Source organism: Colletotrichum acutatum (genome assembly GCF_030867785.1).
Source record: "Colletotrichum acutatum strain CBS 112980 chromosome Unknown BDZ83scaffold_33, whole genome shotgun sequence".
NCBI classification, from domain to species: Eukaryota; Fungi; Ascomycota; class Sordariomycetes; order Glomerellales; family Glomerellaceae; genus Colletotrichum; species Colletotrichum acutatum.
Window position 1 is genome coordinate 21,189 of NW_026849027.1, and position 15,421 is coordinate 36,609.

Sequence of the window (15,421 nt, forward strand, 5' to 3'; positions counted from 1 at the left end):
GATACACGGCAAGCTCTGCCAAAATGCATTCTCGAAAGAAAAAATGTACCTTGCCCCTCATTGATCCCGGCTTACCTGTCCAGGTCTCGCCTTGCTGTTCCGCGTCCCACATATGTTCCAGCTGTCAAACTCGGACTTCTTGCTCTGACGGAACGGAATATGTCATGAACGCAGCATTTCCGTGGAGAACTGAACAAATACCACGCGTCGCAGAGCCGATTTGTCGGGTCGTGTTCAAGCTGCCATAGGTCTTCTGGGCCGACACTCGGCTGTCTGCCGTCTGGACGTACAAGATGACCCACTCTCTCGTTGATGCCATCATCTGGAGCGCTCACGCCATCGACGGTGACCCCTTAGGATGCTCCAAACTCGCATTTGAACATCCACCCTCTACGCAGCTAGGCTTAGGTAAGATACTGATGCAATCACCTCTCGGGATTGCGAATGTCTTTGGTGCCAATCGGATGGTCAAATTTCTCGGGAGCGGCCGACTTTTCAACCATCGCGGCATGCGCATTGCCACTTTGCACCAGAGCGTCGGCCTTGTTCCGACACAGGTACCTTACCTTAGAAAGTCGCTATCTTCAGAGCTTGAAATAGCTAGATATCTTTCCATATAAGCTCAATTTCCCAATCATATTTCCAAACTCGAGGAAGTCACCTTAGATAAATTGGCCGCCTTTCTTTTGGTCGTAGCCTTGGACCTGGAAAAATATGCTGATAGATATTGAGAGCACTAACCACTTTTTCCAGGCTCTTTCGGACTGCAGAAGCACGCAGTCGTTGAAATGTCTAGTTGGCGACTGAGAAGGCGCGGGAAAAGCCCAACTTATATGTCACTTTAGCGTATGACACCCTCTTTGTTGCCCGCAAATCAGGAGAAAGCCCGGCGCGTCTAATCTCAAGGTCAGATCGCGCAATGTATAGATGTTGACGTGCTCGGTGGCACAAATTGAGGGGAAATTGTAATGCTGTTCTCGTAGTCAAAGTAACGAGGTCTTACGCTTCAACAAATATACCTCTCGGACATGAAATCCAGCTCATTCCAGTTTCCGTCTTCTTTCAGCAATATATGGACTCACTATGTCGAATTTGGAGTCTAGAAAGCATGTCTCCCCGGACTCAGGCTTCCCGATCTCCTTGCATCCGCACTTCCATCCCAAGATACAAAATCATGTACCTCTGGAGCCAGTTCGAGAGGAGAGATTTCCGGAGAAGGACAGGGCATCCTTCGCCGATCCTGAGAAGAAAGCCCTCCTTTCAGCTGCGAAGAGATTTGACTTGACAGAGTCAATCGGCACAGTCTTAGAAAGTGTGCAGTTGTCACAACTATCTACACAGCAACTGGATGAACTCGCACTTCTTGTTACTGAGCGCGGGGTTGTCTTCTTTCGGAACCAGGACCTGACAACTGAGGGTCAAGTTAAGCTCTTCGAGCATTACGGCACTCTCGACCGTCATCCCGCGCAGAAGGATGTGAAGTACGTTGTTATCAAGGGCAGCCGCGAGGATCACCGTGAAATACTCAAGTACACCCCTTGGCCCTCTGGAGACTTCCACGCCGACACGTCCTTTGAGATCAACCCGCCATCCTACTCCTTGTTGCGTATGGAGGAGCACCCTAACGTCGGCGGTGACACTGCCTGGGTTTCTCAATACGGACTCTATGACGCTCTCAGCAACGCCATGAAAAAGTTCGTTGACGGACTGCACGCAGTACACACTTCACGACTGCAATATGACACAATCTTGGATCTATGGGGTACTGGCCCAAATCGACCTCCCATCGATTCACACCATCCGGCTGTTAGAACCCATCCAGTCTCCGGCCTCAAGGCGCTGAATGTCAATCCAGGCTTTGTAACCGCCTTTGCTGAGCTCAAAAAGGTCGAGTCTGACAAACTTTTGGACTTTTTCTCGTACCATATCCACTCTGCCGATGACCATGCTGTTCGGTGGAAGTGGGAAGTGGGCAGCGTGGCCATGTGGGATAATAGGTGAGTTGGACATAACGCATTTAGGTCCTCGTGAACGTTTTCTTGTCCTCAGCTCACCCTTCTTAGATGTACAATTCATCGTGTCATTCCGGGGACTTACGATGGACCGCGTAAGGGTATCAGAACGACCGTATTTGGTGAAAAGCGTAAGTTTTGTCATCCCACTGGTAATGTCATTAGTCTAATGGCATACTTAGCCTATTTCGACGCGAGCAGCGAAAGCAGAGAAGAGCGGGTAGCAAGATTAAGCAGTCATTCAAGTCAGGTCTTAGTACAAGGGGTCAAGAAGGGCCCATGAGAGCAGACATGCACACGCAATTACATTAGCCAAAACTCGGAGACACGGTGGTGTCTCAACTCTCCACCCTCCCTTACTTATCGGCAATCTGAATATGGTAGAATTCGAACTCTTTTTATAGTGATTCCAGCGTAAGCAACGAGACCTGCTCTTTGAAGTCCGTCTTGCGCAAAATATCTCTAATCTGCACACATCCAACGTAGATATCCCGATGATTCTCGCCTTCTATCCAGCACCCAGATCTGACCCAAGGTAGTACTCAATCAGGCTTCCAGCCCTTTTGTTGTCTCTTCTTCATTCCCGCGTAACCTTCCAATTGGTATGTACGTGTATCGCAGTGTTGGTTTGCTCTCTGGTGAGTTTTCGTTCAGAATCGCCATCGTCATTGCTGCCCATCTCGTGCTCCTTGTCATTCTTGAGAAGTCAGCAAATCTCTCCCAGGACCTTACAAGCGGCTTGAATGCCATTGGAAAATTTGACAACTAACCAGTTCTATCCATGCTGTGTACTGACCAGGTTTGGGTTGCACCTTGATCTGCCCACTCCGCGATCCCTTGTTGAATGCACTCTGGCTATTGGAATTTTCGATCGAGGAGGACTTGTACTTGGCTCTCCATCTGAGGTAGAAGGGTCGAAGCATAGGGATATTGATGCAAAGACCTGCAAGCATGAGCTCGACCGTGCATAACATGAATGTAGTCAAGGAAGTGCCAGTCAAATTGCCAATGAGATCGATAACGTAGATCTGCCAGAATCGAACAATGCCAATCACACAGCATCTTCGCTGTATCAGTTCACCGAGCCATCGATAGCAGTATCAAGGGGGTTCAGGTGGATTGACTCACGCTAAGCCGAGGGCAAAGCAAGCAATAACAGCAAGCTTTTCGGTTTTTCGCATTTGCAATTGCCAGACAGTCCAGATAGGTAGAATTACAATGAACAGGTCGGTGACAAGGTTTGTCATGATAATGCACTTGAGCACCAGGATCTGGTCCATGCAGTGCCCGATTCGCTGCACTGTCCATTGTTGGGAAATCGGATTACAGAGGAAGATGAAGACGAAGGTGAAGACCAAAGCCCATGCAATGACAACGCTGCCAATAAGGAAGATCCACCACTTGAGTTGAACAGAAAAGGCTCTGTAATAGAACCAGAGCTGACTGAGCTTCAAGGACGCCAGTGCCCAAAGGTAGATAAGCGTGAAAGCAAAAGTCGTCTAGTTCACTTTTTATTAGGTATGATTCGTAGAATCGAGAGTTTGGGAGAATGTTCCGTTGCCGAAGTAGATACTATTCTTACCTTCAAGATGAATTGCATGTTATTGAGCACTATACAACATGATCAGCGCCTGAAAATTCAAAGCAACGATCGAAAGTCCAATGACGCCTTTGGGGTTGTTGTTTAATAGCACACCAGTCGCCTTAGACCACTCACATACATTTTGGATACACCTCAGAGTCAGGGTCGAAGTTGTACCCGACACCAGACGTAAGAACTGTGGTCTCAGTCATTATCCTATGGCTCCAGACTGGAAAGCCATGCCAAAAATACCTGCTGTATTCATGCCTATTGTACTGCCTGATAGAAACTGTGATATCTGTTAGACCAAGTGCGAGACGCAATCATCTACCAGTCGTAACTCACACAAGCAGCCAAAGCCAAGATATCATCTCCGCCAACGCCAATTCCACGATATCTGCCCCAGAGTCGAGCAAATACTACCGCTGCAAAAATTGCCCATAGAAAGCAGATAGCTATGAGCGAGTCTCTCGCGCCAGTCGTCATCGGGATATACATGGATGGCCACGACGCCAGCGTCGCTGGTGTAGCCATCGAGGGCAGTGTTCGATCGGGGTTCGGTTTCAACAAGTCGATGAACGGGAAATGCGTGATGGATGTGAGTCAGGTTCCGCCGAGTACTTCTTAAAGGGGAGGCATGGACAACAGATACACTAAGGGGAGATATATTGACGAAGAGTGGTAGTTCTAGTTCGTGGCGCCCCAGTAGTTAAAGTTATGACGCCCAGCCAGTCATACTCGGCGATATTTTGCGGCCCTGGCTAGGTTGAATTTGATCACGAATTTCAGCGCTCTGTAGTAGGCAACTCTGGATGAAAATCTCCGGCTGAATTGACTTAGCTCAAGCCGGGAGACATGTTTTTGGTTGCCGAGCTTTGAAGCCCTGCTTCCGGGTGCACCATCTGGTGTTGCCATGACTTTGCCTCGTCCTCCTGTGGACCACCGTTCCCAGGGTCTGCCAAGCCGTGACTCGCGGAGACCCATTGGTGATTCTGAAATATGACTGCACTGAAGTTGAAGCAGTGGCTTCCGTTTCTGATTTATCATTGACCACGGTGCTCCGCAAGTCGTCAATGTTTTGACCAGCGGCAACTCTAAAACTTGAGCGGAACATTGAGGGTGCCTTTCTGTGCCGGCACTTAGTAGACACTCATGTAATAACTTAAACTCACAAGGGTTCGACGAAGTGTCAAGTTCTTCATCTTGTGCTCCTCTTACTTGCATGTGAGAATTGGCGTCTAGAATATCGGCATAGATTAGCTGGAACGAAGTAGCGATACTTTGGGATTCAATTAGGGATACTGCTCCTCTGAACTTTCGGGGTCGTAATGTTTCGCCTGCTTTTTTAATGAATTGCAGGATGTATACGGAGTGCGTACAGATGGATACTCCTTCTAACCTGTTGGTTCTCTGAGCTCATGGAGTTCGCCGTTTCCCAACCATGGTTAACAAAAATTACGAGTGCTTGGCATCCGCTGACCCCGGTATTCTCAATCCTGAAGCGTCTCTCTTCTGGTTTAGCACTTATCTGTCGCTGGTGACCATGGACTCGCTCCGCTCAGTCTCACCAGAACGTCGCAAGTTCATGTTCATAACCAAGTTTGTTAGAGTCGGATTGGGCAAAGAGAAGCAGGCTGGGACTAGCACGCGGCCGCTTAACCGGGTGCTCACAAATGACTACGTGTCCGGAAAAAGGTTTCAAGCAGTTGATCTTCTCCTCAAATTGAAGTGAAAGCCTTCGCTCCTCGAATGAAAATTCACAAACCATTCCTGATGAAGAACTACATCTCGGCAGTCGGGGCCTGCACACGATCAGTTTTCCGAAAGGAGGCTGTCTGAGACTTTAACACATGCTGGAGCAGTGATGCTTGATAGGCATGTTTCGTTGATCAGAAGTAGTCAGATGGTAACCATTCAGTCACTCAGAGCAGAAAACTTCATTACTTGACGGTCCGATCGTCGTGAGGGAACCATGACTTCATTATCGACAAGATCCATCCATCAGACCCGAGCTGGCCATCGATTTGGAGCAGGCGTCTCTACATCGCGGGGGCTTTGAGTGCATCCCGTTGTTTTGAGAGGTAGAAATATCCTGTTAGTTTTGGACACATGGTGATACGGTTCATGTGCGGGTGTCCCCAGGTCATCTTGGCCTACAGTCTGGACTTCTCATCGGTATCGAGACGTGTCGTAAAGAACAAAAGCTTACTACTTGGTAGTTACGGATACAACTGCAATTGCCTGTTTATATTCAGCGAGAGAAAAAATGCTGACCCCGACTGGATGGTGAACCAAGTGTCACAAAGTTCCTAAAGTGGAGAGGTAGGGGATGTGTCTCCATTATTTGCCCCCGGTTCCATTCGGGTTCCCTGGGCGCTTGAAGATCTTGGAAAGATTCGTCTTAGTGCCATGTGCTGGTCACGTTGCATTCAGGCGGTATCTCTGTGCGTCCCGTTATTATGTCCTGGGCTCCTGACAAGCTTGAGTCCTGGCAAGCGTATCTTCAAGGATAGAGCTGTAGCGCAACCCCATTACGTTTCCTTCCTCCCACGACTGGAGGGGGAAAGATCTAGATCATGTTTTTTCCATCAAGACTACATGTAACGTGAGGTATACGGGAATCTTCTTGCTCACGATCGCTCATCTCCTCTGATGCCACTAAGAACCCCGGTTCGGAGCGTGTCGCCTGTTGCACTTCGAGGGGCTGGCCTAGCCACGGTATATGCGTCGACGGTCGGTGCTGTTGGCTCATTTAGGATTCTTCAATGGGCACAAGATGTCCCATCTCGGCATTGTGGGTCGCCCCCGCAGGCTCGCTGCACTAGCAAACGCTAGTTGGCTCCCCTCGTCAAGGTCGCTCCTTTTCTCAGGGGCTCGTTGTGATCGTGCTTTTTTCTTGATTTCCAGACGGGTCGCAGAAGCTGCTCTTCCGGCCAGTAAGCGCACGCCTTTTATCAATGTTGCGGTGGCTGGTGGGCCAAGGTGATTCGAGCTGCACTGCCTGGGTGGTGCAGGCAAAACATGTATGCAGTATTTATATATCCATTGGAAAGGTAGCTGTCACATAATCTTGCGCTTAGCAGAGGTTGCGTCGACGATATGACCTCTTGTGCACACTCGGTCCAGCGATTTGTGTCCGAAATGGCCTCCATCGCCATCGTAGATGGTCTCAAGGCTGCCCTGAGTCCCAATGCAGTCGCCTACTTTATTGTTCTTTATGTCGCTTATCACATCGTCGTAGCCTTGTATAATATCTCGCCATTCCATCCGCTAGCGCACTTTCCTGGTCCAAAGATCGCAGCTGCATCTTACCTATACGAAGCGTACTTTGACTGGTGGTTGCTTGGCAGATATGGCAAGGTCATTACACGGATGCATGAGCATTATGGTAGATTCGACGAGAACCCTAGTCTGAGACTTAATTCGCTGCTGACCAACATGAATCACAGGGCCCATTGTCAGAATAAACCCGGATGAACTTCATGTTTCTGATCCTTACTTCACTGACGAAATATATGCCGGTCCGGGCCGTATCCGCGACAAGTGGCAACATCAACTCAACACCGGTGGCGCAGGCCCTGTCTCGGTGACCGGCTTCTCCACCGTCAATCATGAGGTTCATCGAATGCGCAAGGGCGCTTTGTCAAAGTTTTTCTCGCGCCAGCAAATGCTCAAACTTGAGGGCGAGGTGCAGGAGTTTGCCCAGCTCACGGCAGATAAAATGCTCCGCTCAGCGGGGAAGGAGCCATTCGACGTGAAGGAGGCATTCAATTGTTTTACTGCGGATATCATTTCCCAGTATGCTTTTGGAGAACCCATGGGCTTCATCTCTCAGGAAGGATGGGAGCCCAACTTTGCTACTTGGGTGAAGTCCTTCTTCAAAAGTGCTTATATGATGAGACACAACGCTCTTGGTCGTAAAATGGCTCAAGTCATGCCTATGATGGCTGATTACTTAGGTGAAGACATCAAGTCTGTCATGAGACAGATGAATGTTGTCATCCCCGGGTACATCAAGGCAGCTCTGAGCAACCCGGAAAATGGAAGAGTCTTTGCCGATCTCATGGAATCCAAGACACTTCCCGACGAAGAGAAATCATTGTATCGACTTTCTGGGGAGGGCTTCAACTTCTTACTCGCCGGTACCGAGACCACTGCTGTGAGAATGAGTAACTTCCCGTTACGTGCCGCGTTGCTAATTGTTATGACACAGGCTACTCTGACTGTCGTGACGTACTACCTTCTCGCCCAGCCCCAGACCTATGCTCGCCTTATGGAGCAGTTACAAGGTCTCAACCCATCAAACCTGAAATGGACAGAGCTCGAACGAAAGCCTTACCTGTGGGCAGTCATTCACGAGTCTCTTCGCATGATGCCTGGTGTGTCGCACAGATCTGCCAGGATTGCTCGCGAGGAGGACTTGGTTTACAGGACCCGTGACGATAAAAAGGAATGGCTTATCCCCAGAGGAACCCCCGTTGGCATGACATCAATGATCAACCACTGGAACGAGGAACTCTTCCCAAAGCCCGGGGAATTTATTCCTGAGCGCTGGTTAATCGATGGTCAGCCGAACCACAAGCTGGAGAAGTTCCTCCTTGCGTTCGGGAAAGGTAGTCGCTCCTGTATTGGTGAGAAGTAAGTGCTTGTTCAGAGACCAAGGCTCTCGATCCTCAATGCTAACGACGCCTCTCAGCTTGGCATATTGCGAAGTCTATCATATGGTTGCCACGATGGCTCTCTGCGTCATACCGAGATCCAATTTATTTGAAACCACGGTCGAAGATATCTCTTACGACCATGATCTCATCGTCGTACAAACTAAGAAGGGCTCAATTTCTGTCAAGATAAAAATTACCTGAGATGTGTTTTACTGATTGTCAAGAGATTACAACAACACTCAAGGATGGGGTGACTATGACTGTCCATTGGCCGACTTCCGAAATTGGCGCTTCACACAAAACTTAAGGACCAGGCCGGAAGTGTCCATTCAGTGGTTCTTTCATTCTTGTTCCTGCCTTCGTTCGCATTGCTACACTGCGGCATAGGTACGGTGCTATCTCCAACATTAATCACAATCAGATATCATCAAGAGGAAGCCGAATGGGAATTGTGAGTAAGGCTCATCTCCACAGCAATCCACTTTAGTAGGAGTCCAATTCTCCTGAGATGCACATCTTTACTGCTTCTGCAGTGACTTGGTCTAGATCCTCAACCGGGAGGTTCAAGGCCATATTTGCCAACCCGTGCTTGTGCTCGACGTCACCGTCAGTCGCGGAGAAGAAAATGCGCGAGTACATCATTCGCGAGAACCCATTTCTATCCCCTGATCTCAGTGCCTCGTAGCCAGCTTCCCACCGCTTTTTCGAGCTTTCGTGGTTGATGACCCAGTCCTCGTTTGTTGTATTCGTGACCCTCTTCATACTTTCGAACATGTCTCTTTGAGATACCAAGAAGCTCGAGACGTAGAACACATCATTGGCCCAGTTCTGAATGTTGGGGCACTGATCATCCTTGTCATCAGGCAACCATTTGAGGCTCAAGAAAGCAGCCAGTCCGCGGCCACATTGAGACCAGGTAGAAGTATTGATCTTGAGATCGCCCTCATCGAACAGGGTGAGTGACTTGTTTCTGACGTCGAATCCATATCGATTAGGCGAGCCGGCCACGCTAAATTCGTACCAAAATCCACAAGACATGATGATCCATTCGCTTACCCCAAGGTGCTCAATCTCTTTGACAGCTCCTTGAAACGAAGAACCAAGAAGAGCATCTTTCATCATGTCTTCATTCTTTGGATCAGGACCCCACGCGTTCGGCATGACGTAAGGTACGCCAGCTTTGGCCGCAGCCCGTACAAGCTTATTTTGGGTCTCCTGGCCGACGGTGGACTTCATCGTGATGATCAAGTATTGCTGTCCCTTTAGAGCCTCCACAATCGAGCTCTCGTCGTCGTAGTTGACCTTGGCAGCAATAACACCGTCGGGTAATTTGGAATCACTGTCATGTCGGGTAATTGCGGTGACCGAGTGCTTTCCACCTTTCAATAGCTCCCGAGCTACAAACTTTCCCATGGTACCAGCAGCCTTGGAGCTGTCAGTCTCTTTTCTTATGATTTGCTGGGGAGTCGCGATTTAGTTTGAGAGGTACTTACACCGACGATGGCAACTTTCTCGATGCGATTCACAAAGCCTTCCGGCTGATCTTTGGCAAATCTAAGAGTCTTGGGGGCCATTGCGTAGATGATGTCTGAGAAATGACACGGTAGGTTTTTAATTGAGAGGTAGAGCAGTTGATGATAGTGATCACTCAGGGGTGTTGGCCTTAATGATGTTACCAGTTTTACAAGCTGGGAATGTTTTCCGATCAGACGAATAGCATGGGGGATTTTATATCTATTTCTTCAGCGTCTGGAAAATGATTGCATTCTTAAAACGAGGAAAAGGTACCTCTGCAACCAAGACCTATCGTTGTGGATCATCATCGTGTAAGACAATGAGAGCATCGTGAGGCAAATGAGACTGTGCGCTAGACTCGGATTTACAGGCACACTAGGCGTAAATACGTTTCGCCGTGGGTATGAGCTTTCAAACGGAAGAAGTCTTTCAATTGCAGACAACGTCATTACATCTTTTACGCTAGCTTCTAATCGTATTCTAAGATCTGTTGGCACTGCCGGCATTAAGCAATTTAAGTGCGCGAAATGCCTCAAAAAAGAATAGACCACGTTCGGTTCCCCTGGACGCTCTCATCCATCAACGGCGCATCACATTAGGCGTGTGAGCTTATCATAAGTCCGTCGGTTGTGGCCGGGAGTCGGAAACTTGAGTTTCCGTATTGGGAACACCCAGCTCCGACGCTTGGCCATCAGGCGGCGCTTACCCCAGAAACTTGAACCATTGGACAGCCACAGATATCGACGTATTCCTTTACAATTTAGGCGACAGGATATCCGTTTTAGGCGATCTTCTCTCATATTTGCACCGTCTTAACTCCGCCGGGGTGCCATCTTTCTCTATGCGCCAAGCCGGGTCCCACGCCGTGACCACCGACTGTCCATGGCCTTGGCATTCTCCACACCCTTGACGTCAAATTCTCTTGCACGGAGACGCGACGCTGATAAGATATATTACTGACAGTCCGTAGCTTGATACTTTGAAAAGTTTCTTACTCTGAAAGGTCCCAGTGTTTACATGGCGCTTTGTACAGATGACTAGCAGGCAATAACGCCTGGCCCTAGAGTATGTGCAATTTGATATCTACAATGGTTTTACAACACATGTGCCAAGTCCGATACGGCTGGCGTTGGTGATAATGTATCTACAGGAATCGAAAGCCTTGAACAAACAATCTCAAAGATTTGAGTCAGATTGTCGGCTTATTCGGTCAAGTTATCCTCCGCGATGGTGATGGAGTCGACGGTCCAGGTGATACCGTTGTCCTTCGTCTGCCATTCCGTGTGGGTAGCGTTGGTGTAAGAGACTATGTCGGCCAAGTTCGTAACAGCCTTGTCGAAAACAAGGGTGATATTGGTGTACTTGTAAGCCGGCAGAGTACCGCAGCCATCACCGTAACACTCGTTGCCAGAGTAGAAGACGGCAGGTCTCATGCCCTTGGCTGTAGTGGGTTGTCAGCATTCGTCTTGGAAGTTGATATGGGCGTCACTTACAGTCAGACTCGGAAGAGATGAGGTCTCCGTTCTGCCAGATCTTTTGGTCGATCATGTCGGTGGAGGAGTTGAGAGAAACTACGACACTGTTAGCAGATCGATCTCGCAATCGAATCAGGCGTGGAAACATACTCTCAAACTCAAGAGTGGCCTCCTTGTTGACCGGAACGTAGGCCTGGCCAATTTGACCGCTGGGTTGGTAAGTGCTGGCAGCAGCACACCACTGCGTGTTGGGAGCACTGCAGCCCCAGACGGAGTTATCGGGTCCCCAGTTGAGGAGGGGCTGGACAAAGTTCATGTTGAGCACGTCGCCGTTGTTGGGGTTGTCCTGAACACCGATCCAGAGGGAGAGCCAGCGCTGAGTCTCATCGGTCTTCACCCAGTTTGTGGGCGGGTTGGGGACCTCCATGTTGTAGGTGGCCTTGGTGATATACTGGCCACCGGTGGTAGGGCCAAGGTAGAACATGTTGCCATACTCATAGTTGGGGTAGATGTCGGCTCTAGCTCCCAGAGCCAGGGAAGCGGCGGCGGCGATGATCGAGTTGCGCATCTTGTAAGGACTGTTGAGTGAAAAGAATAACGGGAAACGAATGACGAGAGATCCTGTCTCTGTAGTTGGGAAATGTACAAAATCGAAGAAGAGCGTGATGCGGTTGACTATCGTGAGAAGGATTGCCAAGCCCCATGCTTTTGTTCTTATAAGTCTGTAAGCCTTCATTTAGTTGATACTGCCCCTAGTTGAAACATTTGGTAATAAAGGTGGACATGCCCCCTATCATGGGTCGGTTCAGCCTACGGAGAAATTAGTTTTGCCCACACGGGTAGATCGGCATCCAGCGCAACGGTAAGTGGCGGAATGATATAGATGAGATCGTCCGTCTGTTTCCTCTTGCGCAACTCAGAGTTCATTTTCGCCTGTGCTCTGTTGGCGCGACTCGCCAGAATCATCAAGCAACAGAGGCTCAGAGCGCATGTCAGACCTGGCAGAGCGGAAGTCATCACATCACTACGGGATACCGACCCGGGGCACTATATTCTACGGCATAGATCCGAGAATACAATACACGTTTTGCACGCCTCAAAGCTTGAGCATTGTTGTGACTTGCCCGTTCGTCGTAGTCACCGGATCCATCGCAAGCTGAAGATTTTGAGCTAGACTCGGAAGAGTCAACGCAACCCCGCAACGGTTTCAAGTGGGAGACCTAGTTCAATACGAAAATTGGCCGATTAAACGAGCTGCCCTGAAGTTTTGAGCTCCCTGATTCATCCGAATGGTTGATTAATTTGTCTTATCGAGATAAGTTACCCTACCGTCGTCTTCCTTCAGTTGTCAACCCTTGTCAGCAACACATAAATATTCACCGGCGACAGTGTCAGGGGAGGGAAATCTTCACAACATAATTATCGCTTACGAATTAATCTGGAAAAGGTCTTGACGAGGCATATGTTTCTCTCTAGGCTCTCCTTTCGTTTCAACAACAATCCACCCCGAGCATTGTAGTCAAGCATGTAGTTGCTGTGGTTCTGGCACGAGCTCAGTTAAGGTTCAAATACCTTAGCTTTAGGGTAGTCTGAGCTGTCAATGCCCAGGTTGAAAGCAAACTCTATTCAATGGAAGTCCCTCAAAAGTCAGAACTTTGTTCTGAACAATGAGGTAGTGGGTTGGCAGGGCTTGCAACCAGAATAGACGAGAGCCTAGCGGATACGCTGCGGAATGGTCGTCTGAAACTTGCACAGATCGAATGGTAACTTGGCTCTAGCTAGCTTTCAATGTCGGGTCATTATGCCTTTTGAAACAGAACGAAAGTACATGGGAGTAAATGTCGCGGGAGTGATAGTACCGGCCGGGCTATTCGCATTAGTCATTGGTTGTCCTGGTGAGATTACCAGAGATGAACGAAGGCTGTGGTCAAAACTTCGATGTTCAGAACGCACAAGTCTTTAGACTTCTAACATGTTGGAGTAATTGACATCATACAACACAAATTCCTACGGGTCCAAAAGTTTGTGGGTAGTATGCGTCGCCTTCTAAGTATCGACTAGGTATACTAATGGGGCTTCTTCTCACTAAGTATCTAATGTATAACAAGGTAAGACATCAGACCGACGAGAACCTGTCTCAAGGGCGACCGCGACCTCCCAAGTTTACACAGCGCTCGCTACCGCAGTAGCCTTCAAATAGGGTATTGCGAGACTGTGAAAGAGTTTAGAGTTCCCTGGTTTGGAGTCATCACTAACTTTGAGAGCGATAGACCTTTGCCTCGATGTTGACAACAAACTCATTGCCAGTCTCAACTCTATTTCTCGACGTAGTCATCCTAAGTTCAAGTGCTGGGGGCAGATAGGAGATATGACAAGAAGTCCTAGCGCGGAGCAGAATGTGGATTTGTTCATTGTCTTCAAACCCTGCCTGTCACTCGGTGTTGCCAGGCCATTCTTACGCCCACGGCCGGATTAGATCTCAGCTCAATAAGTAGAGGTCGAAGAAAAGGCGAGGTCGTCGGGCAAGCGCTGGTTTTCAGCGATTATTAACGTGATCACAAGAGGTTCTTTCGTCATTTTGAGGGCCGGGTGCTGCGGCCTCATGGCATGCATCTGTGGGTAACGCGCGTTTTGTTTTGTATATGCATGGTACTTTGCTGCGTCTATTGTTCTGATTATAATAATGGACACATGTGTCGCTAAGAAAGGAAGAGCTCAAGCTATGCTGCATCGCTAGTGACCCTGGATGCTGTCAACCGCTCTTTGGCCCGTCCAAGGGGCTCACAGTTGGGTCCCAGCAAACTGGGGAGTACTCGTCTGTCTCCAAGTTCTTGACGTCCTCGTCCGTCAGTTGGAAATCGTAAATCTTGGTGTTATCCAAGATACGAGTGGGCGTCACACTCTTGGGGAGAGGGATATAACCCTTCTGCAAACTCCAACGCAGCAGGATCTGGGCCTCAGACTTGCCGTGCTTTTCGGCCAAGGCCTTGAGAGTCTTGTCGCCCCATCTCTCGCCTCTGACCAGAGGGCTATAAGCCTCAATAGCGACGTCGCGCTTCTGAAGCCACTGGACGATGTCGTTGCGCGCGCACCATGGATGGATTTCGTACTGTGCGACATTGATGGCACCCCCCTTGCCTTTGCCGCCGCGCTCCTCCTCGAGCTCCTTGATGTGCGTCTCGAGCTCGTCAAGGTGGTGCACTCCGTAGTTGCTGACGCCAATGGACTTGACCAGACCAGCTTCTTGGGCCTCGACGAGGGCTTTCCAGGCACCCTTGCGGCCTTCTGAGCCGCCATAGGGGCAGTGAAGCAGCATCAGGTCAATGTAGTCGAGGCCGGTCTTTTCTAGAGTATCCTCTACTTGGTCCTTGGCATCGTCGTAGTTGATGTAGCGAACCTTGGAAGTGAAGAAGATATCGGAGCGGGGAATATCCTCGACACCACGGATAGCAGCTCCGGCGCCGGCCTCGTTCTTGTACGAAGCCGCCGAGTCGACCTGTCATGATAGTTAGTAGGTGACGTAAATCGAGGCTTATGCCGTGGAACCCACATGGCGGTAGCCAACTTTGAGAGCTTCAGTGGTGACCTCTTCAGCTTGTTCGGGCGCACTAGCAGTCGGTGTTGGCAATGTTGGTTGCTATGATGTGTTTTCAGTTGTACTTACGTCTTCCATAGCTATGTCCTTGTCAGTAACAAGATCATGATAATCGCGCAAGGGGGGGGGGGGTCATACGCCATAACCGAGCACGGGGATCTCGAGGCCGTTGTTCAGCTTCTGCTTGGACTGAAGTGTGAGTGCGGACGCCATGTTGTGGGAACGGTGCGCGGAAAAAGCGATGGGTTTAATGAATTTGCGCCGTTGAAGATGAGATGAGGTGAAGAAAACAGATGAGCTGGCCAAGAGCACTTGCATTCGCAATTTGGGCATTGTCCGTCTTCTCGAATGAGGCCATTAGTCATTCCGGCCCAGGATAAGATGAGGAGTGATCCCCCGCCATTTGCACCATCCATTCTGTCCCGTCGGCTGCATGTTCGGTGTTGCTGTGCCGAGCTGTTGCGCACTGTCAGAGACTCCTGTTCATTGGATCCCGAATTGTGTTTCTCACCCCAGCGGTTTAGTGAGCACAGGCGATGGCCCAGGATGCTCGGGTGCCTATGCCAGGGCATGGGCCTGGA

General features: G+C 49.5%; 6 protein-coding genes across 6 annotated transcripts; 2 read left to right on the forward strand and 4 right to left on the reverse strand.

Moving 5' to 3' along the window:
* The first annotated feature begins 987 nt into the window (after positions 1–987).
* Positions 988–2,435, forward strand: BDZ83DRAFT_616199 (alpha-ketoglutarate-dependent sulfonate dioxygenase). Its single transcript, XM_060507957.1, has 3 exons — positions 988–1,997; positions 2,064–2,143; positions 2,195–2,435. The coding sequence occupies exons 1-3, from the start codon at positions 1,084–1,086 to the stop codon at positions 2,293–2,295; spliced, it is 1,095 nt and encodes a 364-aa protein (XP_060366347.1). The 5' UTR covers positions 988–1,083; the 3' UTR covers positions 2,296–2,435.
* Positions 2,436–2,740: 305 nt separating this feature from the next.
* Positions 2,741–4,080, reverse strand: BDZ83DRAFT_574706 (uncharacterized protein; the record flags this gene model as incomplete). The annotated part of the gene is made up of 6 exons (XM_060504734.1): positions 2,741–3,074; positions 3,141–3,511; positions 3,595–3,623; positions 3,734–3,790; positions 3,847–3,883; positions 3,940–4,080. The coding sequence occupies 6 exons, from the start codon at positions 4,078–4,080 to the stop codon at positions 2,741–2,743; spliced, it is 969 nt and encodes a 322-aa protein (XP_060366348.1).
* Positions 4,081–6,735: 2,655 nt separating this feature from the next.
* Positions 6,736–8,456, forward strand: BDZ83DRAFT_574764 (benzoate 4-monooxygenase cytochrome P450; the record flags this gene model as incomplete). Its single annotated transcript, XM_060504740.1, has 4 exons — positions 6,736–6,982; positions 7,044–7,753; positions 7,808–8,232; positions 8,291–8,456. 4 exons carry the CDS (start codon positions 6,736–6,738, stop codon positions 8,454–8,456), a joined length of 1,548 nt encoding a protein of 515 aa, XP_060366349.1.
* Positions 8,457–8,597: 141 nt separating this feature from the next.
* Positions 8,598–9,875, reverse strand: BDZ83DRAFT_774616 (uncharacterized protein). The gene is made up of 2 exons (XM_060515426.1): positions 9,749–9,875; positions 8,598–9,680 (listed from the first exon to the last, which is right to left on the reverse strand). Exons 1-2 carry the CDS (start codon positions 9,827–9,829, stop codon positions 8,739–8,741), a joined length of 1,023 nt encoding a protein of 340 aa, XP_060366350.1. The 5' UTR covers positions 9,830–9,875; the 3' UTR covers positions 8,598–8,738.
* Positions 9,876–10,941: 1,066 nt separating this feature from the next.
* On the reverse strand, positions 10,942–11,813 carry BDZ83DRAFT_791287 (uncharacterized protein; the record flags this gene model as incomplete). Its single annotated transcript, XM_060515731.1, has 3 exons — positions 10,942–11,211; positions 11,264–11,341; positions 11,396–11,813. 3 exons carry the CDS (start codon positions 11,811–11,813, stop codon positions 10,973–10,975), a joined length of 735 nt encoding a protein of 244 aa, XP_060366351.1. The 3' UTR covers positions 10,942–10,972.
* Positions 11,814–13,997: 2,184 nt separating this feature from the next.
* On the reverse strand, positions 13,998–15,053 carry BDZ83DRAFT_750905 (aldo/keto reductase; the record flags this gene model as incomplete). Its single annotated transcript, XM_060513981.1, has 4 exons — positions 13,998–14,741; positions 14,796–14,853; positions 14,910–14,920; positions 14,979–15,053. 4 exons carry the CDS (start codon positions 15,051–15,053, stop codon positions 13,998–14,000), a joined length of 888 nt encoding a protein of 295 aa, XP_060366352.1.
* Between the last annotated feature and the right edge of the window lie 368 nt (positions 15,054–15,421).